The sequence below is a fragment of the Bos mutus genome, chromosome 18 (assembly GCF_027580195.1).
Source record: "Bos mutus isolate GX-2022 chromosome 18, NWIPB_WYAK_1.1, whole genome shotgun sequence".
In the NCBI taxonomy this organism is placed as follows: domain Eukaryota; kingdom Metazoa; phylum Chordata; class Mammalia; order Artiodactyla; family Bovidae; genus Bos; species Bos mutus.
Window position 1 is genome coordinate 38857603 of NC_091634.1, and position 27703 is coordinate 38885305.

Consider the following 27703-nt stretch of genomic DNA (forward strand, 5'->3'; position numbering starts at 1 on the left):
TCCACTCAATTAGTGTCTTTATTCGTACTCACTGATTTTTCCCACGGGGAAACTGTTGAAGGGACAGGAGGGCAGGGCTAGGCAGGGGGAGCCATGGCTTGGTTTTCCTCCATCCAGTGAAGGAAGTGACAGAGGAGGGACATAACTAAAGAGAGTGACCAAGGGGACCATCACTACGTGGACTGAGATGCATCGTGCAGTGACTTCAGACAACCTGAGTCCTTCCGTCGGGAAATGCAATGTCATAGTGGAAAAGTAAAAAAAAAAAAAAGATCCAAAGAAAAGAACAAAGTGCATACAAAGCAAACTGCTAATGTAGGGACAGTTCTAAGGCAGCCAGCAGGGAGAAGGCCAAATGTCTGGGGTGGTCACCTGACGGTGCCCCACTCCCACTGCCCCATGCCAGACCAGGCTGTCGGGCCACCAGTGCCCTCTCGACGTAGTCTCTGTTGGCTCCCAAGGTGCTGTAAAGCCACAGAAAGTTGTGGAAGGAGGAGAGCCTGAAGTGTGGCAGCACCAAGGCAGCCCCAAGGCATGGCTGCATTGAGAATCTCAAGGCATCTCTTTGGGGGTGGCTCTGGAGGGCCGGTGAGATATGGAGGGGGAGGGACACCCAGGAGGGGTACAGTCAGCACCTTTACTTGAGCACAGGGCAGAGCCACTCTAGGGTTTCTTAAATTACCAGGTGGGGGTGAGAATGCTGATTAATTACAGAACTGAGGGCTGCCACGCCCACCCGGGTCCTTCCCTGGTGCTCAGGCCCTGGTGTGCAGCAGGTGATGGAGGGGGAGGCCCTGGGGGAGGCGGGGCCAGCTCAGCAGCCCAGCCAATCGGATTTGATGCTTCCGAACTTCACGCTCTTCAGACTTTGGTTCTCCAACTTCAGGTAATAGGCGCCCTTGAAGAAGTAGCTGTGACCTGGAATGAGAAAAAGAAGAGCCTGTGACCAACCCATCCTCAGATGTTATAGCACAGAGAAGGTTCCTGAGAACTTTACAAGTCTGCCTGTCATAGGGAAGATGTTTCTAATTTTTAAGATTTTTTTTTTATGTGGATCATTGCTAAAAGTCTTTCTTGAACTTGTTACAAAACTGCTTCTGTTTATGTTTTGGTTTTTTGGCCAGGAGGCATGTAGGATCTTAGCTCCCCTACCAGGGATTAAACTTGTACCCCCTGCATTGAAAGGTGAAGTTTTAACCACTGGACTGCCAGGGAGGTCTCCAGGAAGAAACTTTTAAATCACAGAAGACCCCTCTGGAGGCTGGAGGAAGGAATTAAACTCTCTGAGTCCCTGTTTCTTTATCTTTGAGATGTGGCTAAAGATACCACCTCTTAGGGATTATGGTGATGATAAAATGAGATGATATATGCTATGATTAATATAAATAATAGCACTGTGCTGAGCACAAGCACCACTTTGCTTTCCTAGAAGTGGCAAACCAAGAGACTGCTATCCCTCTCAGATGGCCCACATATGGGTTTTATTTAGTCCACACAAGTTTTCTGTTTTGTTTTGAATAATCTGGAAATTTCATATGAAAATACAGATTTATCACTTCTTTTTAAAAGAGCTAGACTATCTAATAACACTATTCCCCTTTTCTCTCTTTTTTTGGGAGGCCGCACCAGGTGGCATGTGGGATCTTAGTTCCCCATCCAGGGATTGAACCTGCACCCCCCCTTGCAGTGGAAGCATGGATTCTTAACTACTGGATTGCTGTTCCTGCTCCCCTTTTCTTGCAGGGCAGAGATCATCAGAAGCAGAGAAGCAGCTGTCCCCAGAAAACAAGCCATGTACTCTCTGATGCTCCACAGACCACATCACTCCCCGCTGTCTGCCTTGCCTGCTTCACTCATTAATGCACCAGCTTGGCCCCTCAGGGTTTTGGAATTTCTTACTCCTGACACATATGACCTCATTTACTTCTTTTCAAACCCCTGACATACAGGAGGTGCTCAACAGATGTTTCTTTCTGAAGATAATCCTTAACCTGACACCTGGCTGTACCCTTCTTTTTCTTGGACATGTGAGAGGTTTAGTCAGGGCCATGTGCTTAGCATGTGATAGGAGCTCAAAAAGCATCTTTGTGAAATTTCATTGAAATCTCCTCTAAAAAGCCAAACTGGACTCATTTCCAGGGCCCTAGAGACCTCCCAGAAGACTCCTCAGGAATCTGGTTTCCAAACTCCAAATTCTAGCCCTTGCTGGTTTGGTTGTTTTATGCAGCAAAGGAACAGAGACAAATGGGCCATCTTTGCCACCTCAGCATCAGGGCCTGACAAAGTTGGTCCTGTCTCAAATGGAGCCATCCTTCTGCTAACGGGAGGCGGTCACAAGGCCTCCTGTGGAACCCAAAAGGGCCTGGATCAAACCCCAGAATGAATCCAGGGCACCAAGCCCAGGTTTCTCGCCCCCGGCAGGCCTCCCCTCCTCCCCGCTCTCTGGCTCCAAGCTCTGCAGCTGTGAGGGGCCTTTCTGGGTCTTACTGCCTGGAGCCAGCTGAGTGAACAGAGGTCAGGGGTCTGGATGCCTTCCCAGCGCTGGGCTGAAGGGGCTGGTTTGTTTTCCCCGGGCGCCGCCTGCCTCCCCACACAATGAGGGAGTGTGTGCTTGTGAGGAACAGGGCCCTGGCTGGGGGCAGGGAGTCCTAGAAAGCGGCCAGAGGCCTGGGCAGCTCACCCCCGCCCTGCAGGTCCACCACAGCATCCAGGTTATCAGGGATGGCGTTCCAGGCATCGGCGATGAGCTTGGGGAAGCCAGGATCCATTTTCTTCTTCACCTCATTGTATCTGCAAGGAGAATGGCCATGGTGAACGAGTGGGGCTCCCTCAAGGCCAGCCCTGCCCCAGCGTGACCAGAGGATCCGGCTGATGGCTCCTGGGTGAGCCTGGGAGGCCAGCTCTAACCCTTCAGGGAGGCCCCTGACTGGAGCTGAGGGGCAGGGAGTCAGACCTGGGTAAATCCTAATTACACGACTCACTCATTAGGTGACTTGGGACAGTCCCGTAAAAACAATCTTATAATTATTACTGACGTTTAAACAGTGTGTTACCGACTTTCCATATACTTTCTCAGTCAATCCTTATGGCAATCCTATGACAGTTACTACATAATACTCATTTAATATACCAGAGGCTTAAAAAGGGGACCCAGTTTCTAAGTGGGAGTCCAACTCAGGCCTGACTGGCTCCAGGGTGGCAAACTCCTCTCTGAGCCTCAGTTTTACCATCTGTTAGATGGGCTATATTTAATGTACTGATATTTAATTATCATATATATGAATGGAATAATAACACATGCAAAATGCCTAACAGTATCTGAGAAATGTTAGTTCCCTTAGAAACTGCTGCAGTACAAAGAGCACTGGACCGGAAGCCCAGAGACAAGGTCCTGCCCATCACTGCTCGGCTTGAAAAAATGCTGCTGCTTCATCTGTCAAGTGAGCTGACAGTCCACATCTGGGGCAATGATCTCGGCTGAGACATGAGGTTACAGTACAAGGTGGTGCATGAGCCCAAGCCCTGTGAGTCACAGAGCAACTTCCTGTCATCTCAGGCCCACCGGCAGCTCCCAGGGCAAGTCATTATCCAGGGCTCTGCCTTTAATTTGTGTAAATACCTGGAGTATTAGTTGGCATATTCTTTTCCTGGCTAGCAACATCTGTCTTTTTCATTTTAATCTTGGGAGAACTTTTAAAAGGCTGAGGTCATTTTGACTCCACTGCTTCTCTACCTACACTCCATCTATTTATTATTCTGCAACTATTTAATGACCTCCCACTATGTCGCTGTGGATATTGTAATAAACAAGATAAAATCTTACCCTCATGGTGCTAATTTTCTAGATAGATCTGTGTTTGTATCTCATTCTGGTGACAGCCCAGTACCAGCCTCATAGCTGACTCTTTTCTTCTCCACAGCCAGCTTGCCAGCCTCCAATCCCAGACACCAAAAACAGCTTCCCCTATGAGCCCCCTTCTACAGGAGTCTTCCCCCTCTGCCCATCACCCTCAGAACTGCCAGAAATGCCTTTCTTAATCCCATCTCTGTCATGAGACTTCTTGCAAAACCTAACATGCTTCCTTGTGACCTGAGGTACCAAAACCAAGTTTCCCAGCTTGGGAAAATTCCAGGATCCTATCCACATCCCCTGTAACTACATTCTCTGGAGTGACAATGGCTCGGAGCTATGTGCCCTTGAACTTGCCCTCGTTTCTTTCTCACTCTACCCACAGAATGCAGGGAGGGCAAGAATCAACTGAGGCTCAGAGAAGTGAAGGAATGTGCTTCTAAGTTCTTTTCCTCCAGGAAGAATACAGCATGGAGCCATCGGGAGATGCCGGCTCTGAACAGGGCCATGTGTCTTCACTCTCTGTCCCCAGAGCTTCCTCCTATGGTGTTTCCTGCTTACTGGGACACTTTCTGAAAGCCTTCTCTGTGACCCTCTGACCTTCTCCTCTCCGGCTGTAGAACTGTAGTGTAGAGTAGGTGTTACGAGTACAGACATTTGTGTCAGAGATTTTTCAAAGGTATATCCTTGAGGCCACCTGGAAAACGCACCTAATATAGTGGCTGCCCTAAGTGAGAAATACAGGTGAAATGCATAGCCCGGGATGTGGTACAGGGCCCATCGTGAGAACCATCACCATTTTATTTGTACATGTTTATATCTCTTCCCTTCATGATATTGTAAGTTCCACCAGGCAGAGAGCAACTATTTCTTTTTTCTCCTTTTTTAAAAGAAGTTCTGTGCTATATTGATTTCTCTGCCATATGGGATCTTAGTTCCCCAACCAGGGATCGAACCCATGCCCCCTGCATTAGGAGCACAGAGTCTTAACCAGTGGACCACCAGGGAAGTCCCAGAGAGAGCCTATTGCTTGACCACTATCTTCCAGCACCAAGGTAAATGCCTGGCACATAGGAGATACTGAATGCATTTTTCTGGGCTTAGTGAAAGCTTATAGAAGCAAGGGCTAACCACTCCCTGGGGTTGCCCAAGCTGGAAGCAGCTCCTTGTCCTGTATCATTCTGGAGCGATTTCTCCTTTTCCAGCAAGGAAGCCTGGGCCTCTGTAGACTCTACCAGGACCAGTGTCTCAGGCTCATTAACTACCTCTCCTGGGAAAAAGATCTGTCTCCTTTAGAAACCCCACCCAGAACCTCCAATAGATGTTTCAGTTCTGCTGCTTTTAAGGAAGATTTACAGAGCTTTCCCTGTGGAACAGGCTGTCCATCCCAGATCTAGGCTTTGGCAGGTAGGCTTGCTATTGAAAAGGACTAGAAAGTAGATAACTCTGCCCAAAACCCAGCAAGATGCCAGCATAGCCTGAGCATCAGTGTGTGTGTGTGTGTGTGTGTGTGTGTGTGTGTGCACGCAGGCAAGCGATACTCATGATTACACACGGACACGTCTGTTCCCATATGTTTACATTCACAGTGTGTGCTGCAGGATGATTATAAATGTCCTTTCAACACTGTGATTCAAAGACACTAGGGCTCTCTGATTCTAAGATTTGGAGATGCAGAGTGACTACTGTGCCGAGATGCCTTTCCACACAGCACGGGCATGTGCCTGGGAGTGTTCTGGAGCCTGTGGGCAGAGCACTGTGGTTTCCTGGCTGTTTCCTTTCCTGAGGCTTGAGATATCATTCAGCTTAAGTTGCTAAGTATCTTAGCAATATGTCTGGAATTCCACCCTGACACGGCAGCTGGGGACATAAACAGCTTCTGAATGCAGGGCAACTGGGGGCGGGTGGTGGGGAGGAGTGGGGAGGACAGCGGACTCTGGAGGGAAGCAGGATTGTTCCAGGAGTGGCAAAGGTTCAGATGCAGGCACAGGAGGAACGAGAATGCTTAGGAGGCAAAGAGGAAGACCACTCCTCCACCGACCCAATAACCCTGAGGGTACAGTGCCAGGGGCCTGGGGTTAGACGGCAAAAGAAGCAGTTAAAATTCTACAATCTGCGTAATCAGCAGACAACACTTGCCTATAAATAACTTAGACAACTTAGTTCATCTCTTTGGACCTCAGTTTCTTCATCTAGGAAATGGGAAGATTTGTAATGAAAATTCCTGAGATCCAGGCTGCCTCTCACTAACCTTTCCTGGATATTGGACTCCCTGGCCCTCAGCCCTGACCATGGTCTCTTAGAATCAGATCCTTCCCTTTATTTTTAAAATTATTTTTAAAAATATTTATTTATTTGGCTGCACTGGGTCTTAGTCGCAGCTTGCAGGATCTTTTTCAGTCTCATCAGGCTAGATCTTTAATTGTAACATGCAAACTCTTAGTCATGGCTGTGGGATCTAGTTCCCTGACCAGGGATTGAACCTGGGGCCCCTGCATTGGAAGCACAGAGTCTTAGCCACTGGACCCACCAAGGAAGTCCCTAGACCCTTCCCTTAGATGAGCTGGGGCAGAGAGCTACATGCTTCCAAACTGGCCTCCTGCCAGCTTGCCCCCATAGCCAGGGGACCTGTGGAAGCTGGGCCAGAGGGTGCCGCTGTTTCCAATGAGGCCAGATTTGGATGCTAGCTCCTGTGGGTACCCGTCTAAGTTTTCATCCTGTGTTTGCCCTCTGCCATCCCTGCCTCCACCACTCCCATCTCTTGGGACCCCACTACCTCAGGTATAGTGTAGAAAAGTGGAGAATAGCATGTTCTCTGGGAGCCAGAATTCTGGGGTTCAAATCTCAGCCTGCCACTACTTGGCTGTGTGACGTTAAGCCAGATACTTAAGCTCTCTGAACCTATATCCTCACCTATAAAATGGGAAGAATAATAATACCCACCTCATACATAGGATCAAAGTAGCAGCTATTATTTTTATTACCCCCTTCTTCAGTGAGTCACCCTAAAATACAAGGCTCCAGACCAGACAGTCATGAGCCCAATCCAAAGACTTCTGAGCAGGGAAAGGAGGCCCTAACCAGAACTGTACCAGTAACGTGCCCAAGAATAGTTCGCCCTTTGGTGACTGCTCAGAGGGCCTGTAGCCCTGGCGGATTAGAGACCAGAGAGGGGGCATCCACAGCCCACCAGCCTCTGAACTCAACCCAAGAGGCTCAAGGCCAGTGTCTTCTCTCTGTTGACACGGCTGGCGGTGCGGCTCTCCTTCACACCACCCTCCCTTACCTCCAGAATTTGTCTCCGGCGAAGATGTACGTCTTCTTGTTCTTGCTCCAGTTAAAGGCAGCATCCACCTTCTGGACACCAGGGGGGAGCCCCAGGCTGGTCAGTGGCTTGGGGTACCCTCGCTCCAGGGTACTGGCTGAATAGACCCAGTATTCGTTCCCTTGGGTAGAAGCAGAGGGTGCGTTGGTGGCAAGTGCTCAAGGCTGTTCCTCCCACCACCAATCTGCCAGCGACCCCACTGTGGCCTTTCTCAACGGGTACACGAGTTCTGCTCACTTCTGGATTCAGTGCCCAGAATCGGGGCCTCCATGTAAGGCTTCGTAAATTGGTTATGGAAGGTCCCTGGCCAAGAAGGTGAGCAGGAATGATTCCCACCCTGGCTTCATTCATCAAGTCAGAGATTCTAAGTGCCACAACTGCCGTGAAGAGGCACCTTTTTCTAATTTGCACCCAGGTCCCCTGTGAGCCAGCAGCTGCCCTGGTCACTCTGGGATGGAGGAGCTGGGGGGTCCACCGGTGAGCATGCACCCACAGCGCTGTCTGAGCCTTCAGCGTCAAGGAAGCTGTCCCTGTGTCCCCATCTCAGCCTTCACCCCCCTAACCGCCACAGCTCTTCCTGAATCCCCTCCTAACAGCCTGTTTTTCTGTCTCCCCTCCTGGCTCATGAGCTCCCTGAGAGCAAGGGTTGCAGCCCTGGGGACATGGGAGGCACTCGAATAAAGAGGAAAGGAGCAAGGTTTCCCAGATGTTACCCATGTGGCCCTGCTGCTATTGTTCAGTTGCTAAGTCACATTCAACTCTTTTGTGACCTCATGGACTGCAGCCCGCCAAGCTGATCTGTCCATGGGATTTCCCAGCAAAAATACTGGAGTGGGTTGCCATTTTTCTCCAGGGGATCTTCTCGACCCAGGGATTAAACCTGTGTCTCCTGAACTGGCAGGTGGATTCTTTACCACTGAGCCACCTGGGAAGCCCATATGACCCTACCTCAATGATTTTTACCACTTATAGAGACTCCTCATGGGCCTTCCTGGTAGCTCAGTAGTAAAGAATATGCCTGCCAATGCAATGCAGGAGACGCAGATTTGATCCCTGGGTTGGGAAGATCCCCCAGAGAAGGAAACGGCACTCCACTCTTGCTTGGGAAATCCCACAGACAGAGAAGCCTGGTAGGCTACAGTCCATGGGGTTGGAAAGAGTCAGATAGAACTTACCAACTAAACAACAAGAGTCTCCTCGTACTATTACTTAACTCAACATTCTGCTTTCAAGGAATTCATTTTGAAGTCTATAGAAATAAGTGTAAACATTAAAAATAGAAACAAATCAGTGTTTAAAAAATTCTAACTAAAACTGTCATCTGCCTAAGGCACTAACATTAGGAAGGTATTAAAGGCAGTAGCACTGAAGTGTCATTTTCCTTTCCAAAGTGCCATTTGATTCCTTTGGAAAAGGAATCAAAAAGATTACAAAGTGAGTAAAAGGTTACTGAAATGTTCATTCTGTGAGCCAGTGCTGGTTGATGCTGGATGTCTAACCAATCTCCCAGATGATGGTTGAAAGAGTGGATCTGTAACTAAGGGGAGCACCCACCGGTGTACAGGACTCGCGGTACAGCGCCCCCTGGAGCTGAGGGCCAAGAAGGTCCCCTCCCACAGACCTGCAAAGAACACAGCCTTCTCCTCCTGTGGGTCTTCGTACACAGCATCAATCTTTTCCGGCAGCTCAGGCCAGAATGTGGCTACCAGCAGGGGCCCTGTGGGCTTGTCACGTGGTGTCACTGTTCGCCAGATGAATCTGGGTGGGGGAAGGGGACACAGGAAACCACACCTTCAGTCCCTCTGCAGCTGTAACCACACATGCCTCCCCAAGCCCACTCAGAAACATCCCAGGATAATTCCTTGGCTGGGTAGAGGGGAGGCAAGATCAAAGGAAGGGTGGAGAAGGACTGGAGAATGAGCAGAGTCCCCTCAGTAAGAAGCCAGAGCAGAGAAGCAACCACTTTGCTCCCCCTCCTGCTCCCTCCTCCAGGAAGCCTTCCCTAACTACCTCTCTCTCCATATTGTGCTCTCCCCACTCTGAGTCTCTCAAAACTGGCAACACCAAGTGCCTGTAACAGTAGTTTGATTGTTTGGTTTTTTTTTTTAAGTGTTTTATCTTTCCTGCCAGATTAGAAGTCAATTGAGGCAGGAGCTTACGGCACTCAAAAGCATTTCCCGAATTGAAATGGATTCATGCACTTTGGCAGGAGTAATAAAGTGTGTGTGCATGCTCAGTTGCTCAGTCATATCTGACTCTTTGCAATCCCATGGACTGTAGCCTGCCAGGCGCCTCTGTCCATGGAATTTTCCAGGCAAGAATACTGGAGCAGGTTGCCATTTCCTCCTCCAGGAGTACTAAAGAGCCTTCATTTATTGAGGGCCTACTAAGTCCCAAGCACTTCACGTGGCTTGTAAAATGTCAGCCTTACAATATTATAAAATAATATGCAGTCTTGGTGGTCTACCCAGCACCTATGATTTATTTCCCTGTAATCCTTCCTCACAACATACCCATACTTACGGACCCTCCTTTCCTATAGATGGATCCAGTCCCCATTTTGATAAGTTTAAGCTACCCGCTCTCAAAGCGAGATCTCCAGACCAACACGTGGAACTTATTTAAAATGCAAATTATTGGGCTCCACTTAGGACCCATGAATCATACCCTCTGGGCTTGGGGCCCAGTAATCTGTGACTTAAGAATCCTTCCAGCCGATTCTAATGCGTGCCAAAGTTTGAGGACCAGTGATCTAATCCTATCAGAGCTTAGCATTCCCCAGCAACTGTTATAGATTCAGCAGTGGCCGTATGTCCTATGTTGGCACAATAATATTGAAGACATACACTTGTATTTCACATCTGGAGATCTCTCTCTCTCAATCTCTCTTCTGCTGCATGTGGGCAAGGAAGTTTACAGCCCCAATTGCCATTGGTAGTCATCGTGTGACCCCAAGGGACTCAGCCTTAGGAAGAAGTCAATGCCAAGGACGGTAGTAGACAAAAAAAAATCACTGAATCCGTGACCCTCTTTCCGCCCCTGGAGGCAGCCCTACCCCTGGACTTTGTACCACATGGGAATAATTTCTTTCCATTGTTTAAGCTGGTTTGAGTTGGGATTCTTTGTTACTTGCGACCAAAACATCCTGATATGGGAAAGTACCACGATCCTTACTTGGCAAATGACGCTCAGAGAGGTGGTGGAATTGCCAGGATTCAAATCCAGATCTGACTCCAAAGTTGGAGTTGAATTATCCTTCAGTACTGCCTTTCTAGTCCCCCACAATGTCCAGCACCAATTTCTGCATATAGTCAGTGTTTAAATACTTACTGATCAATTCAAGGAGCCCATTAAACACTCATCAACTTCCTTTTGAAAGAAAGTGGGATGTGTCAGACCAGAGATGGCTCCGACCTGGGCCTAGGCACCACACCCTTTCCCAGCTCTGTACTCAGACCCACCAGAGTGGTCAAGGTCTCCTTAAGGAGAAGTGCAGCAGATCAAGGGTGGTGCCAGAGCATGGGTTCCTGGGCTCACCTCTTCCCCATCCCTTAAATGAGGGCTGCAGTACACACTGAGATCTGTTGTTACATGTCCTGGTTTGGGCATTTGTGGACTGATGGACCTGACTTCTCAGTGCATTATGGGTCTCATCTCTCTCTGGCATCTGCCCCACTCCTCCCACCCCCCACCCAGCACCTAGCCTAATGCCTGGAGCAGAGGACCCCCTTCACAAGAGTTTTTGGAACATCTTCAGCCTCACCAGGCTCTCCTGGGATAAGCCAGTAACTTTGCATCTCTCCAGCTTCGCTCTTGCAATTCCCTTGTCTCAACCTCGCTCCCACCCTGCCAGCCCCATCACGTCCACCTGCACCTGCTTCTCCTCTAATGTTCCCGCTTGGGTATCACTTCACCTGCGGAGCCTGCCTGGACTCAGACGTGTCCACAAAGTGTTGTGCTATTATCTCTGCCCTCACATCTCTTTCATTCTGCCATGACAGTCCTCTCTGCCTCTGTTCCCTAAACCAGACGAGTGGCGCTCAAACTTTAATGTGCATCAGAATCATTGGGGAAATTTTTTTTTCTCTTTTTGGCTGTGCCTTGCAGCTTGTGGGATCTTAGTTCCCTGGCAAGGGGGTGAACTTCACCCCTGGCAGTGAAAGCACAGAGTTCTAACCATTGGACCACCAGGGAATTCTCATGGGGAAATTTTTTTAAACGTACATGCCTGGGACCCATTCCCAGAGATTCCAGTCAGAGGGCCCGAGGGTGGGGGCAGAAACTTTTAACCCTCACACTCTAAGTGATTTTTGTTGGGGAGATTCATTGACCTTTTTTTGAGAACACTAATCTAGGCATTGGGCTTTCCTGGTGGCTCAGCGGTAAAAACCCTCCTGCCAATGCAGGAGACGTGGGTTCAGTCCCTGGGTGGGGCAGATCCCCTGGAGAAGGAAATGGCAACCCACTTTAGTATTCTTGCCTTGGACATGCATGGACAGAGGAACATGGTGAATTATGGTCCATGGGGTAGCAAGAGTCAGACACGACTTAGTGACTAAAACAACAATCCAGGCATTAAGCAGCCCCTCTGTCCACAGCACAAAACACCTCACTCCCAGATCCCAAAACTTAGCAAAGGATTTGGCACAGTAAAAGCCAAGTAATTATTTGTCAATAAGGACAGCTAGTATGATTGAACACACTTAGTCTTTGTCAGGCATTGTTCTAAGCACTAAGCTCATCTAATCTTCAAAACAGCCCTATGAGATAGGTTGGACTATTAATCCCATTTTAGAGATGAGTGAAGTGAAGTGCAGTGGAGTGAAGTGAAGTGAAGTGAAGTCGCTCAGTTGTGTCTGACTCTTTGCAACCCCATGGACTGTAGCCCACCAGGCTCCTCTCTCCATAGAATTCTCCAGGCAAGAATACTAAAGTGGGTTGCCATTTCTTCCTCCAGTGGATATTCCTGACCCAGGGATTGAACCCGGGTCTCCCTCATTGCAGTCAGACACTTTACCGTCTGAGCCAAAAGAGTAATTTGAGGTAAAAAGAAGATACACAATTAACTTGCCTGTAATCATGCAACAGGTTAGTAGCAGGTCCAGGATTCTAACCTAAGCAATCTGGCTCCAGAACCATTCTCCCAACTATTATGCTCTATGGATGGACAGATGATGAATGACTTGATGATGCGCATGAATACATAACGATGATGGATGGACAGATAATGGATGGATGGGTGGATACTGGATGATAGATGCATGATGGATAGGTAGGAGAATGGAAGGATGGATGGATGGATGCTTTAATGTAGTTGTAGATTTGTTGCATGCCTCTAGGACAGCTGGGTGAATCACAGCCCTGGTGGATTGAGTGGGGGCCTTTATTTATAGCCTGAAGGACACCACCTCTCTGCCCTGTGGTGACTTGTTCCCCAAACATAGAACATTTGAGGTCAAGGCCATTCCAGGAGAAGGTCTATGGTAGATGCATTGTTCCTAAGTCTTCCCTCCATCCCTGTTTTAGAAATCTATATCCATGTGTGATGTCACATGACTGTGCAGTACCACCCCCTAGAGTAGGTAGTGGGCTTGGCCATGTGAGTAGCTTCAGCCAGTGAAGTATTCTCAAATATGCTCAGACTGGAGGCCTTAAATGTATTTGTGTGGTCTGATCTGGCCTCCTGTGCTCCTGCCATCTGTCACGAGTAACCGCTAACCCCAGGAGAGGGAGTGACATGCAGACCATCCCTGAATGCATACTGCAGCCCGAAGCTGAGACACCGAGGAGATCCACAGGTTAGCAGACAGCACAGGAAGTGCCTGTTGTGGTAGCACCAAAATCTGTCCGACATGCAGCAAAAATGGGTCTCATACAGGTCATTCTGTGAAGCCCCCAGTGGGGTCCTTGAGCAAGAGATGGGGGCATGAGAATAATGGAGACAGGGCAGAGGGCAAAGAAGCCATCTCCTACACTCACCGGTCCTTGAAGAAGAAGATCTCCCCACGGATCTGAGAAATGCCGTCGAAGACGATGTCCTGTTTGCAGAGCTCAGGAGTGACGGGGCCCAGGGTTGGGGTAGGGCCGGTGCCAGTATCAATGTCAGGGGAGGCCCCTGGGGGAAGACACCCGACCTCAGACTCTCCCCAGCCCCAGGGGTTCTCCCCCACAGGCTGAGCCCCAAGACCGGCCTACCCAATCTGCTAAAGACCATCAGAATAGCATTCTGGCCTCGGTGTCAGCCCAGGGAAGACAAGGGAAGAGGCCTGCACTTGGAAAGGAGACTGAACAGAAACCAGAATCCTGTGGTCCTTCACCTTGTATGAACGTTCTTCCCCGACATCCCCTGAATTATTTCTCTCTATATGCCTAAGAGGTAGACATCATCTTTACTCCCATTTTACAGATGAGGAAACTGAGACCCAGACAAGTTTTGTATATGACCTGCCCAAGGATTTAAACTCAAAGCCCAGGTTTCTGAGCCCACAAGAGAGTCAGTGTCAGAGGCGAGACCGTGTGGCCAGCACTGGGGGTGTGGCAGGCACCTCCTTCACTCCTGAGGGTAACCAGCCACCGTTTAGAGGTGAGGAAACTGAGTCCAGAGAGGTAAAGGCCGGCTCCATCCCTTGAAGCTGGTGAGTGGCAGAGGTGACTCTCGAACCCAGAGCCACTCACTCACTCTACTGCAGTTCTTTCCCAAGTCCTGTGCTCCCCACACCTCTTCGCTCCAGAACCATTTTCACGATTTCAGCCTTGTCTAAGTGCTGCCAGTACTATTACACGTTGATTTATTTTTAAAAATGGAGTCACTTTGTAAACTCTAGCCTCATTGCAAGCATTAATATACATAAATCAGTGGTTCCAGGTACTAGCTGTACTGATCCTACTACACGTTAAAATAAAAGAATTGTTTGGAGAACTAGAAGTTTTGCACTCCTGTATCATTAAGGTCATTCCAGGTGCTGGGAATTTCTACCCTGTATTTAGCTATTAATACTTCTCCTGGATTCTAAACCTCACTTGGATGCGTAAACCTCATTGACCTTGAGGCCAGAAAGTTACCTTTCTCAGCTGACTCACCTAGAAAATGGAGAGCCCATTTCTGCCCCACCTGCCTTGCAGCGTGGCTCTGGGGAGCCAAGTGAGGCTCAGACACTGGTGTTATTTGGAAAGGAAAGGGCTGTCCGAAGGCCTTAGAGTAATGCTCCAATATCCCCAGACCAGGTTAATACTGCTGCCCTTGTCTCCTGCAGTCCCAGACCTGGCTGGTTCCCCCCACTGGCACCCTACCCCCAGTGACACGACCTCCCCAAACCCCTGCCCCAGGGACCCCAAGCTGAGGCTTACCATAGAGTTCTTGGATGCCCTGGATGTCATCATGGGACAGGCGGAAGTTCTTAGTATAGGTATAAATGGGCGCCATCAGGGCTCCAGGGTCCTGTGAGTGCTCCAGCCCCATTGCATGGCCAAACTCATGGGCTGCCACCAGGAACAGGCTGTACCCTGAGGGCCATAGGGAGGTGAGGCAGGCAGAAGGACAGGGAGAGAGATAAGGGACAAAGTCAGATCAGGGGATTTCCCTGGTGGTCCAATAGTTAAGACTCTGGGCTTCCAAATAGGGGGCACGAGTTTGATCCCTGATTGGGGAACTAAAATACTACATGTGACTCGGTGCAGCCAAAAAAAAAGTAGTAGTAGTCAGGCCTGGCTCTGACAATGGGGACATTTGAGGACATCTCCATGGTAGGGTTCAGAGCATGGAGGTGGCACATATTGATGTTTTCTTCTTCGGACAATTCTGGGGTTAACAGACCACACCTTTTACTTTCAATTAGAGTCAACCCAGGTCCCCTCATCCCTTTCCATGTGGACCGCACATGTGCTATAGAGGGGAGCACGCAGCATTGGCAAATCCTGTACTTAAAGGCCCGTTTGTTTAAAAATCCCATTACCTGGCTCTTCGTTTTCTCTATAAAGAACAAGAGCAAAACCTGCTCTGCAGAGTCTCCAAAAAGGAAACCCAGGGGAAGCAGTAAAAAGATGCTCACTTGGAGTGGTTGCCCAGGCTCAAGCCAGACAGTGGGCAAATCCTATCATTGCACTCGATTGTGTGTTGAACTGTGTCCCTGCAAAGACATGTTCAGGTCCTAACCTCATATACCTGTGGCTGTGACTTTATTTGGAAATATTGTCTTTGCAAATAAATTAAGCTACAAGTTAAAATGAAGCCATACTGCAGAAGGGTGGCCCCTTAATGCAGTGTGACCCACGTCCTTAGAAGGTACTTGGCCAAATAACAGAGGCAGAGATTGGAGTGATACAGTCTCTAGTGAAAACGTGGCCTTACCCAAACCTTGATTTTAGACTTCTGGATGACTCAGAAGGGAATAAATTTCTGTTGTTTTAAGCCATCTGGTTATGGCGGCCCTAGGACACTAAAACGGGCTTCCCTGGTGGCTCAGTGGTAAAGAATCCACCTGTCAATCGGGAGATGCAGGTTTGATCCTGGGTAGGGAAGATCCCCTGGAGAAGGAAATGGCAACCCACCCCAGTATCCTTGCCTGGGAAATCCCATGGACAGAGGAGCCTGGCAGGCTACAGTTCATGGGGTAACAAAAGAGTCAGACATGACTTAGCAACTACACAACAGCAAGAGGACACTAATACACTGCCCCCTCCCCCAACCAAGTACACTATACCTGCTCTGGAGTCTTAAACCACTCCGGCAGGTGGAGAACCCCACCTTTAAATAGAGGCTGGAGCAGAGCAGGTAAAATCAGGGTAAGTCTTAGCATGGCACTTGGGGGAGGACAAAAAAATTCCCTTGGCCAGCCTCTGTCATTAAAAAGAGGCTGCCCTAATACTGGCTGGCCCCAGCCCAGCATTCTCACCTGGTCATCTGGGTCCTTGAACCCAGTGACACGGGGCCCTGCAGCCTAGAGTGACTCCCCGGTGCCCTCAAGGATCCTGTTCATTGCAGTGACCACACAGTAAGGTCACAGCCTGTCTCCTGGTTACTCTCTCCCTCAAGCCTGTGAGCCCTGGAAGGCAGAGAGCTGTCCCTGGCAGCTGTGTTTTCAGCACCCATTACTGACAAGGACTCCTCCATTCACAACCTGGCAAAGGATGGTGCCCATGGGGCAGGGAGGGCCGTGAGGGCTTCCCCATTCTGCGTGGAGGGTGGGGAGAGCAAGGATGAGGTGCCTACTGTATTCCTCTCTTCTGCCCACCCAGCTCCCTGAAGGCAGCTCTCTGCTGGAGTGGGAATGTCTCGCAGGAGAATCATCTCTCTGGAGCAGGGTTCCCTGTATCGAGCACTGAAATGTTTGGGAGTGTGACAGACCCACCTGGAGCGGTAAAGAGGTGGGAAAGGAAAGCAGCATCTGCTGGGGAAAACTGACTCCCACTCAGGAACTGGGAACTGGGATGGATCAGGTCTTATTTTGGAGGCCACCTCTTTGCCCAGAGAAGCGGGGCTAAGCAGGCAAGCGGTCCCCACTAGGAACGGCAGCGTCTCTGGTGAGTGGGAGGGTCCGCAGTAGAGATGCCGGTAGGTGGGTGTCTAGGGGGCGGTGCCTATGGCTGAGGTGGGTGGGGACTCTGGACGGTTTCCCCGCCCACATATGGGCGGGGCCGGATGTGCGGCTTCTCTGACCTAAAGCCAGGGCTCCTCATACCTTGGTCGGGGCAGAAGCCCCACTTGCGGTCATCATCGTAGTTGGAGGTGGTCGCACACCACAACTTCCCATCACTGCGGCCAGCGCTGGTGCAGCTCTCGTGCTTGTTGCCCAGGAAGGTGAAGGGGAGGACACATGGGGCACCTTCCGAGTTCCCGCCCACAGTGGACATGGCTGTGGGATAAGGGACATGGGTCAGCGGAAGGCAGGGGGTCTGAGGCCACCACCAGGAGCAACGACAGGACGTGGATATTAACAAACCAGACTTACTGAGTGCTCGCTCAGTCCGGGCCACTGGGTCAGGGGCTTTATACACATCTCACATCTTGGCCCCTCTTAAACAACCCTGTGTGGTAGGGACCCTAGATTATCTCCTATTGCACAGATGGGAAGACTGGAGCTCAGAGAGATTAAGTAACTTGCCTAGGCAGTGCTGCTGAGAAGTGGCAGGGCTGGGATGCAGACCTAGGCAGCCAGACTCCAGAGCTTTTAAAATTAGCTTTCCATGGGTGGGGCCATGGTGGGGCCAGAGGAAGCTGGGCAGAGCTGAGGATGCCAACACCCCTTCCAAGACTGGGAGCTCCATCACACATGGGCCAGTGGGAGACTTACCTGTGTCCTCTGCAGAGAGCAGGGACTCGGCAAATATCTGTTGAAGGAAGGGAGGAAGGAAGGGAGGGAAGGAGTTCTTATTGAAAAACAAAGATCAAAAGAGATACAGACTAAGACAAAGAGAGGCAGGGAAGAGAGACTCTGGGATGAGGGGGAGGAAGAGACAAAGACCAGGGAGGCTGGGAGAGTGCAGGTCATTCTGAGGGAGTCCTGGGCGGGCCTGAACCAGCTTAGGCTGGTGATGCCTAAGCATCACCAGCCAATTCAGCTGAACTGGCTGTGGGTGCCCAACATCTGTTCTGACTTTGGTGTCCGTGCTGGGCCAGCCGCTGAGCGTCCTGATTAGCACCCCTGTCCTGGGGAAGCGGGGTGGGGAGGGCTCTCGTGGGTCTGCTATCAGAGGGTGGGGAGAGGCGCGACACCCACCGGTCTCCGGGCAGAAGCCGTACTTCTTGTCGCGGTCGTAGTCCTCGGTGGTGCCACACCAGCGGTAGCCGTCCGTGCGGCCCTCCGTGGTGCAGCTGTCGTAAGACGTGCCCTGGAAGCGGAACGGGAACTTGCAGGGCTGTCCGTCGGCGTTGCCGCCCATGGTGAACAGGGCTGGGGTGCAGGAGAGAGGGGGAGGGTGCGAATGTGAGCATCCGCTGGGCACCTGTGTGAATGCAGAGCTGGCTGCCCACCTGCCCACTCACACCAGGGAAGTCATAGCATTGATAAAATATTTTTGAAAAGTCTATACTGGTTGGTAAACTGTTGCTTCTCTGAACTTCTGGGGGTAAATACTCCTTCCTCCCTTGCCAGCCCCAGCCTTTTCCTTGGACCTTATGGATTGCCCTCCTCTGTCTCAGCAATAAAATAGTTAACCCCTGGCACATGGGAGGGGCCTCCAGAGCCCTACTCCAGCCCCAGGGTCACCGTCCACTCTGCCTGATTGATGCTTGCATCCCTGCAGATTGCTAAATATATCGTCCAAGGTGGGCAGGATGGCAATATCTCTCCATTTGACAGAGAGGGAAACTGAGGTTTGAAGAAAGCTGGCTCCAGAACTACTCATGATCACCTACATGGATGAGGGTTGTAACTGAGAACTACAAAACACACTGATCTCCATCTCTGCCTTCCTCACTCTGTCATTCACGCTTGCGCACACAGAGAAAACTTCACCTCCCTTCAACCCCAGGCGTTTTCCCAGATGCTGTGGTCCCTGCAGGAGGGAGAGGAGAGGGAGGGCGGGAGGGGGAGGTGGTATCTTTGCGAACCTTTTAATACACACCCCAGGCTCCCACTCTGACCGCCCCAAGACATGGGCCATGACTGGAGGGTTCAGGGGAGACAGTGGGATTAAGAGTCTGGGCTTGTCTATCTTGGGTTCTCCCCCTGCTGCCCCGCACCCTCATCCACCCGAAGCTACAGAATGGTGTGTCTTTGGATTTGCCAACTAGCAAAACCACAAGTGCGTAACAAGGACCATCTGTGAACAACGGCGCCAGAGGTGACCTCACCAGCCCCCATTAACTCCACCATGGCCAGAATCAAGCCCAGTCCCTGGCCACCCCCACAAGTCTCAGGGCCCCTTACCCTCACTGCTCCCTTCTCCCCAACCCAGAGACCTTCTCCTGGAACGCCAGAAACAAGGCGGCTGATGAAGACAAGCTGCCTTGGTGGCCTTGAAATGGGAAAGGCGAAGTGTTAACCTCAATGGAGACCAGTCTCCACCTCTGGCCTCCCATCAGCAGCATTTCTACCACCCAGGAAGCCCCCATCTCTTCCCAAATCCTGCCCCCAAAGGGATGGAGACAAGCAGACACTGACTCAGCAGTCAGGAGGGGCTGAGTAACCAGAACTTCTGCCCCAAGACCCAAACACGTGCATGTCGTGCGTACTTACATCTGGCTAAGGACCAAGCCAATGGTTAATGTCCCAAACAGGGAAAAACCCTTCCTCAACTTATGAATTACAGCTGTTTCCCTTCTATTATCAAGACATTCTGTTCTAAACACAGGGGTTGACACATGGAAGGTTAACGCCATCCAAATCCCTACTGGGAAATGCAAGATACATTAAATATTTTTGGTTTTAAGTATTTCTGACTTATTAATGGCCAATGGCTTGAACTTTACTTAATAAAAAAGTATTGCATGAGTTTTGGGTACTAAAAGCGTAAACAGGGACACATTTAACTAGCTCTTTGTTTCTTTCCTTCTGTCAACAGGGCTGGTACTTAGGGTTCAGTTGCAATAACGTCAGAAAGATTCACAAACGTGTAAAATTACAGCTAAGAAGACAGAGGTATATATAGATCAAGGAGTCTTTATGGACTAGCAAAGAAAAAAGGTATTTTAAAAGGTTTTGGACTTTTTCACATTTTCTCCACATCTTCTCAGCTTTCAACCTCCTGAATCATTAAACATGATGACTTGATAAGAGTATAAGGTTATATATGCTGTCCTTTCATGATTTCTGATTATGAAGTACGTCAAGGATAAATTAAAAAGAACTGAGTGTATATGTCAATACCCTCACCCTTTAAAAAAAATTCCCTCTACATTGTTTCAAAATATCTAGAGCTTATGTCTCAAGCACTGACAAAAGCACACATATAAATACTAGGTCAAACCTGATGCCTTTGCCAAGACCCAGAGATGCAGCCACAAGCCACGATAGATGGAGACCAAGAAAGGCAGATGGAACAGCCCCCAGACACACAGAGTCAGCATCAGAACCAGAAGCAATGGCTGAAATCCCCCAGGTCGGTGTCCCCAAGCCAGGTTGGATACTGGCCTCAGTACCAATCCCATTGTTAGGCTTCTGATTCATCCCAAGGCTCTCCTCAACCCTTGAACCTCCAATTCTGCTAGAGGGTAGAAAGTAGTTCTCAAGAGACCCATTGGGCATTTTAATCATTCTAAGTTCAGTTTAATGTATGTTGGAAAAAATAATTAGCACATCAAACTAATGAGTTCAAAAATATTGCTAATGGTGAAGCTTAAAAAAGGAAGTGAATAAATGAAAGTATTAAGTGAATAATGGAACAGATGAGAAGGGCACAGTGATGGCTCAAATTGGGATGTGGGGGCTGAAGGAAGTGGAGGGGACACTGGCTAATTGGCCGTGCCAAGCCTGAGGAGTATAGAGGCTGGGAAGGTCAAGGCCTGAAGCCAGGAGGACACTCACCTTCATGGGGGCAGAAGCCATACTTGCCGTCCTTGTCAAAGTTGTATGTGGTGGAACACCAGAGGAAGCCATCGCTGCGGCCTGTGTCTGTGCAGCTGGTGTACTCCTTGCCGTTGAACCGGAAGGGGAACTTGCAATATTCCCCGTCAGCATTCCCGTACTTCACACGGACCACTGAGGAGCCACACAGGGTGGAGGGTGAATCTCTCTAGGCCTTTCTTTGGAGACCAGGATTGTGACTCATCGGGGTGTGTGACCTCCCTCCCCCTCCCACCTGAGCAGATGGAGGGGTCTACAGTTGCCAGGGACGCCACAGTCTTCGTTGCTAGGTGACAGGGAGGCATGCAGAAAATCGGCGAGGAGGCTCAGGCATGTAGATGGTCATACTCTTACCTTGTCCTTCTCCCAGGGTCCACAGCTCATCGTCGTCAAAGTGGGAATCTCCCCCAACTCCAGGGCCTGGGGCGAAGGCATGAGCCAGGAGGCCGTCTTTGCCATCAAAAGGGTACCCATCTCCATGCTCTGAAACACACTGGATCTCAGCTTCTAGTTACCCCACTGGGGGCTGAACCCCAGCCACATCTCATCCATGGTTGGGGCCCTTCAGCCCATCTACCCTCTGACCCCTTCCCTCGCCCTGTTGGATTATCCAGGACTGAGGACACAGCAGGCCAGTAGAGTGTTGCTGACTTGACTGTCAGCATCCTATGGTCTACATAGCCCTCAGAATCTCTACCACCAGCCTTCATTGTCTACACTACTGCTGATGACGCTACACTTACCCACATAGCTACACTGCCACACCAGTCTCCTCGCCACCACCCTCGCTGTCCCCAGTGTCTATAGCAACTACCTTCACATCCTCTCTTAGCCATATCACCTCCCTTCAAGTCATATTATTCCCAATGGCCACAACGCTAACCCTCATAACCACTTTGCCACCCAGGGCCATACCATCTACCCACATACCTGCACTGTCTCCTGTGCTACTTACCCTCATTACTTTCCACTCACAATGTCTACACTGCTTACCTTCATGTCTACACTACTGTGTTCCCACCCCAACCCACATGGTGCCCTAGACCCCGGCATCCATTCTGCTTACTCTCAAGTCTACACTGGTCCATTGTATCCGACCCACTTTCATATCTAGAGTTCCTCAGCGTCTATGAGTGTCATCCAACAGAACTTCTTGCCGTGATGGGAATGTTCTTTGTCCAACTTATTAGCCTCATGTGACTACAGGGCCCTTGAAATTTGACTAGTGTGACTAAGAAACTGAATTTAAAATTTTATTAATTGTAACTAATTTAAGAGTAAGTAGCCTTGAGGATCCAGGGGCTACTATACTGGACAGTGTGGGGAGACCATTTGCTTTCAGTGTCACACCACCTCCAGGGAGTCAGATCATCCACTTCGCGTCAATGTGGCTTTCCCATGTCTGCTCCAGTCTACACCACTCTAGTGTCTGCATCTTCTACCCTCCTAGCTAAGCTGGAAAGGAGACTCCCCCCGTGCCTCTCTAATATCCAGATTGCCCCTTTGTCTCTACACTGACCCCCTGCGCCCCTCCTCCGCCTACCCCAGCGGCCAAAGTTGATCATGATGTCAGCCTCTCCATCATGGATCCGAGAAAACCGTAGCGGAGTCACATCGCTCCAGACTTGGAAGGCACGAGCGAAGGCATCATCCACTGTCTGGGGGTCCAGATCAGGTGTGTAGCCAATGATCCTGGAGGTAACAAAAGTGCATGTGAGTGTGTGCAGGTGTGCAAAGGCATGTGCGTATGCCTAGGCCTACAAATGTGTATGTATGTGTGCAAGGGTGTGTATATGTGATTGTGTGTGAGTGCAATGGTGGGTGCGTGTGCACAGGTGTGTGAATGTGTGCATACATGTGACAGGTATGTGTCTGCATAAGTGTGTGCATGAGTGTGGATGCACACGCAGGCATGTGTGTACATGTTAAGTAGAGCTTCCTTGGAGAGGAGCCCACTAGAGCGCCTTGAAGTCCTGCGGAGCCTTAGATCAACCCATACGGATAGGAATGTAAACAGTGCATTCCAGGACCCTGCAGAGATGTCATCCTTGGAGTGCAGCACGAGCCCTACAGAACAGAGCTCTCTCAGCCCAATTAACAACCAATTACAACAACTCTATACCATAAAACCCAATTATCAATAGCAACCAATCATCAAGTTCTCATTACCCACTCAATAACCTCATCTAATAATGACAATGACTAGCATTGATTATGGGCTTCTGTGGTGGCTCAGATGGTAAAGAATCTGCCTGCAATGCAAAAGACCCAAGTTTGATCCCTAGTGTGGGAAGATCCTCTAAAGAAGGGAATGGCTACCCCCTCTCACTACGTGCTGGACACTGTGAAACCCTTTTATGTACGCGGTCGACTTCCCAACCTACCCATAAATAAGGTTTTGTTTTAATTCTGTTTTGTAGAGTGGAAAGTCAAGGGTCAGAGCACTGAAAAAGAAGTAGTTCAATGCCCCACACCCAGGAAGGGTGAGATTCAAGTCCTGGTCCATTTGACTCCATTCCTAAGAACTTTGTACGCAAACTCCTTAGGATGCCAAGTCCTCCCAAGATCCCTCCTGGGTACCCGGAGAGGGGAGAAGACAACGCCCAATGAGACACAGTATCCCTTGGACCAGGGCCCGCCCTGCCTTGGCACCTGTATGTGATCTGGTTCTTGTCCCACTTGGGCTTTCGGGGGAAGAAGTTGTAGTTGGCCACGTCGGGGTTGCCACAGCGCGGCTTCCGCATGGTCTCAATGGTGCTCTGGTCCAGTTCACCTGTCTGGGGTAACCCGAAGAACTTCTGCATCTTCTTCAGGGTGTCCTTCAGCACAAACAAGTTACAGCTCTCCTTGGGGCAGCCGTAGAAGGTGTTTAGGTATTGCTGGAAGAAATAAGGACCCAGGCACAAACAGCCATGTTAGGATGGTATAGTATTGGCCAAAGGAATCAGCAACCCCAGGGCACTGGGTAGAGTCCCAGGTTCCCAAACCACTGGTTAAGTGACATACACACTCCCAGATGGCCTCACACTCCCATTAGCCGAGTGACATACAAACTGTAGATACTGTGGTTTGGGAGTACATGTTGGGTGCCCACTATATGCCCAGGTACTGATGTCAGCATGTGTTAACTCATTTGATGCTCACTGCAGGGACTTCCCTGGTGGCCCAATGGATAAGACTCTGCTTCCACTGCAGGGGGCACGGGTTTGATCCCTGGTCCAGGAACTAAGATCCCCCCAACGCTGCGCAGTGTGGCAAAACAAAACAAAACTTCTCATAGCCTCTATCATGTAGACAGTATAACTATCTCCATCATACAGAAGAAGATACTAAAGCACAGAGAGGTTAAGAAACTTACCTAAGATCACCAGCTCTTAAATGGCAGAACTGAACTGGGACCCAAGTAACTGGCTCCAGAGCCCAGGCTTAGAACTGTTATCTCTCTACCACCTCTCTTTACCTCCATTGTCTCTTTTAATCCACCAAAATGCTGATGACATAGGGATTATTTCCCTCACTTTTCTTATAAGGGTTGTGTGCCCTGGGCTCCAGCAAGAGACAGACCTGGGTTCCAAATCTGAATCTGCCATTTTCCCAAAGAAAACAATCCTGTCCCTCTGTGACTGTGCAGCTGGCTCAGCCCAAATGCAGGCCAAAACCAAACAGTCCCTTGCAGGGGGTCAGAGACCAATCAGTTCATCTATTTATTTAACAAATACTTTCTGACACCTATCAGGTGCCAAGCCCAGTCTTAGGGCTGAGGGTCAAGTGGTGAGCATGACAGATGTTTCTAGTCTCAGTCTCTAGGGTTCAAAGCCCAGTATAGGGAGGCTGACGGATCACAAATAAGTGAAAAATTAAATATGTGATAGGAATGGTGGGGAGAGCCTTATTAATGGGGCCCTAACCTTGTTTAGGCAGAGAAGGCAATGGCAACCCACTCCAGTACTCTTGCCTGGAAAATCCCATGGATGGAGGAGCCTGGTAGGCTGCAGTCCATGGGGTCGCTAAGAGTCGGGCACGACTGAGCGACTTCACTTTCATGCATTGGAGAAGGAAATGGCAACCCACTCCAGTATTCTTGCCTGGAGAATCCCGGGGACAGAGGAGCCTAGTGGGCTGCCGTCTGTGGGGTCACACAGAGTCGGACATGACTGAAGTGACTTAGCAGTTAGCAGTAGCAACCTTGTTTAGGAGGGTAGTTTGGAAAGAGGAAAGAAAGGGTATAATAATAATATTAATAATAAACGATAATAACATATGATGACTAACACATTGAGTGCTTTCCATGTCCCAAGTACCCTTCAAAGTGTCTAAGATTACCTCTCCTTTATTTTCCTTTATTTATTTTTTGTTGTCATGCCACGAGGCACACAGGATCTTAGTTCCTCCACCTGGGATCCAACGGTGCCCTCTGTAGTGTAAGCATAAAGTCCTAATCACTGGACCACTAGGGAATTTCCTAAGATTATCGCTCCTTTAACCCCAAGACAGGAACCCTTATTACCCTCAGTTTGCAGGAGAAGCTCAGAGAGAAGTCACTTGCCCAAGATTTACTAGGCCAGTTGGTTAGTGCACCCCCCTGATTTGAAGTCAGGTGGTCTAAGTTCAAAGTTTGGTTTCTCAAGCCCCCCACTGTATGTCTCTGGGCAACATGGACCTCCATAGATTGTAGAAAGTGTGGGGGCCCAGGTAGCTTCGTGACTGATACTCCAAAGCTCCACCTTCGCCCTCAACCACAGCCCCATCATTATGCAGACCAGCTCCATTTGTCCAAAAAAGGCAGAGACCTGGATGCTGGAAAAGGGGCAGGGCTGGTGTCATAGCTTGAGAAGGAGTTCCCCGGGTGACCAGGTGACCAAGGGCTTGACGATCCTGTCCTGGACAGTGTGGGGAGGATAAGGGCTTTCTAAGGCGGTTGACTCAGCGACTAAACAACAACAAAGGGTGGTTGAAGCAACTAATTGGCAGATGTGCGCTGGAAGGAACGTGTTGAGGGGTCCAGACCCAGCCCGAGGTGCTTACGGGGAGAAGGGGGAGTGCCCTTCCGCTGCCCCCATCCCTGCTTGTGCAACCTCTTGGCGGGGATGCCCCTGGCGCCAGGCGCGCGCACTAGCGCGCTCTCAAAACGTCTGAGCCGCAGCTCGGAACCCCGCCATGAGGGAGGGCTCCCTGGCTGCTCTCCCGTCGGAGCCGGGCTCAGTCCGCCCCCGCCCCACGCGCCGGGGCCCTCGTGCTGCCCCTCCCTCCGCCCTGCTGGCCAGTTCTCTCCCTCCGTCGTCCGACTCCTTTGGAGAAGTTCGAGGAAACTTTCTGAGGTCCAACCCTTGACCTTCGTTGACCAACTTGTTCATTCAGCCACTGAGAAAAGATGCGCTGGTCGTTTCCCATCGGCCCCAAATACTTGCCAAAAGGACTCCTGAGAGGTTGGTCTAAGGGCCCCTCTCCAGATGTGTGCAGAAGGTTCCTAGACGTTGGCCAAAGTTCTGCTTTGCCCAGAGCTCCCACCCTCACGTGTGCAAAGCTTTATCCAAATTGTGTGTCAAAGGCTCCCTCTTCCTTAAAATGGAACCCCTAAACAGGGGTTTCAAGGATCCTCCACTGTTCGCAAAAGAGACCCCTTCAGGCTTTTTGCCAAAGTCTTCCAAGGACGCTGGCCAACTGGCTTTGTCAGCCAGCCCCCCAGATGTGTCCAAGAGTTGTTTACAAAGCCGCCCCCCTGTTGCCAAATCCCAGATCCTGGACAATGTCCTTGTTATTTGCAAAAGGGGCCCATTCCAGAGGTTTGCCATAGCACCTCGGTTCCCGACCCTGCTGGTGGTGCGCCCCCCCTCTGGGTCCTGAAAGTTGCCAAGCTGTTTATCAAAGGCCTTCTCCTCTTACAGCAGCTCCACCATCCCTCCTTCGGCGGTCCAAAGACCACCCCGCGCGGTTTACTGAAGCCCCTCCCCCACACTGTAAGCCCACCATGGGGTGGGGGGAGGGGTGGCCCTTCCCCCCGCTCCAAAGTTTCTCTAAACTTGGTTGGATGAGGCTAGCGTCGCAACTCACCACAGCCAACTCTTTGTCCGTTTTGGGGGCGACATCGCCGGGAAATTTGATGATGGGCGACGGCGCGGCGGCGGCACGGCCCAACAGGCAGCCCAGGACGCAGAGCGCCCGCAGAAGGGCGGCCAGCGCGCCCCGGGACACTCGCGCCTCGGTCATTGCGCTCCCGGGCCCCGCGCGTCGCCCGGGGGTGGCAGGCTCGGTGCGTGTGGCCGCGTCGCCGCCTGGCTGGCGCCTGCTCCCCCGCGCGGCGCTGTGCTCCGAGGGGCTATTCTATTAGGTCTCCTCGGCTTTGCCCGGCTCAGCAGAGCATGGCCCGGCCCCCAGCCCGCTCCGCCGCCGCCTGCTCTCGCCCAGTCCTGGCAGAGCCTTTTTATGTTTAAAGCTCCAGATGCGTAGCCTCCAGCCACCGCCGGAGGAAGTCTGGATGCAGCGGAAACAAGGGAGGGCCGCCGCCAGATGTGGCCGGCTGGGCTGGGAGGACGCTGGCAGGGCTGCGGCGGGTGGGGTTGGGCGGGCGCTCGGGCCCGCCCCTCTCCGCCCCATTCCCCCTCTTGCCCTCCGCCTCTTCTCTCCTTTCTTTTCCTTTCTCCGCCTCCTCTCCCCTCAGCTAGCTGCTTTGGGCCTCTGTGAGCACCATGAGTGCGCGACCTCCCAACCTCTATACTCCCCACGGGGGCGCAAAACCTAAGGATCCCCGCGGAGAAACATCCGGCGCGACCACTCTAGACTCTGACGTCCTGGCGAGCAGCACGGCCTGCACTCCAGGGTCGTGGGTCAGAGATGGGGAGGAATGGTCAAAAAGAGATGATCAGCCGCGCCTACAGATCATCAGAGAGAGAGCATTTAGATCATTAGAGATGGAAGGAGAGAGATGAGGGAGATGGAAGGAGAGAGATGAGAGAGATGGAAAGAGGTACAGAGATGGAAACAAAAGGAAGGGTCCTTCCGTCCTCCCCTCCTTCCCTCCTTTCCTTC

General features: G+C 50.7%; 1 protein-coding gene and 1 non-coding gene across 2 annotated transcripts; both read right to left on the reverse strand.

The window, feature by feature from the left end:
* MMP2 (matrix metallopeptidase 2) lies at positions 1 to 27199 on the reverse strand. The gene is made up of 13 exons (XM_005890934.3): positions 26729 to 27199; positions 23330 to 23556; positions 22221 to 22369; positions 21032 to 21160; positions 20639 to 20812; positions 17891 to 18064; positions 16853 to 17026; positions 14523 to 14678; positions 13155 to 13290; positions 8797 to 8933; positions 7137 to 7296; positions 2681 to 2790; positions 1 to 918 (listed from the first exon to the last, which is right to left on the reverse strand). Exons 1-13 carry the CDS (start codon positions 26882 to 26884, stop codon positions 815 to 817), a joined length of 1986 nt encoding a protein of 661 aa, XP_005890996.1. The 5' UTR covers positions 26885 to 27199; the 3' UTR covers positions 1 to 814.
* TRNAG-UCC (transfer RNA glycine (anticodon UCC)) lies at positions 6313 to 6386 on the reverse strand. The gene has a single exon. It is a non-coding gene; the product is annotated as a tRNA-Gly (tRNA).
* Positions 27200 to 27703: the final 504 nt, after the last annotated feature.

Coding starts and splice junctions, on each gene's coding strand:
- MMP2 (XM_005890934.3), bottom strand. CDS start 26,884: ATGACCGAGGCGCGAGTGTCCCGGGGCGCGCTGGCCGCCCTTCTGCGG. Junction 22,370..23,329: donor AAGAACCAGATCACATACAG/GTGCCAAGGCAG, acceptor TGTTACCTCCAG/GATCATTGGCTACACACCTG. Junction 8,934..13,154: donor ATCTTCTTCTTCAAGGACCG/GTGAGTGTAGGA, acceptor TCCCCCACCCAG/ATTCATCTGGCGAACAGTGA.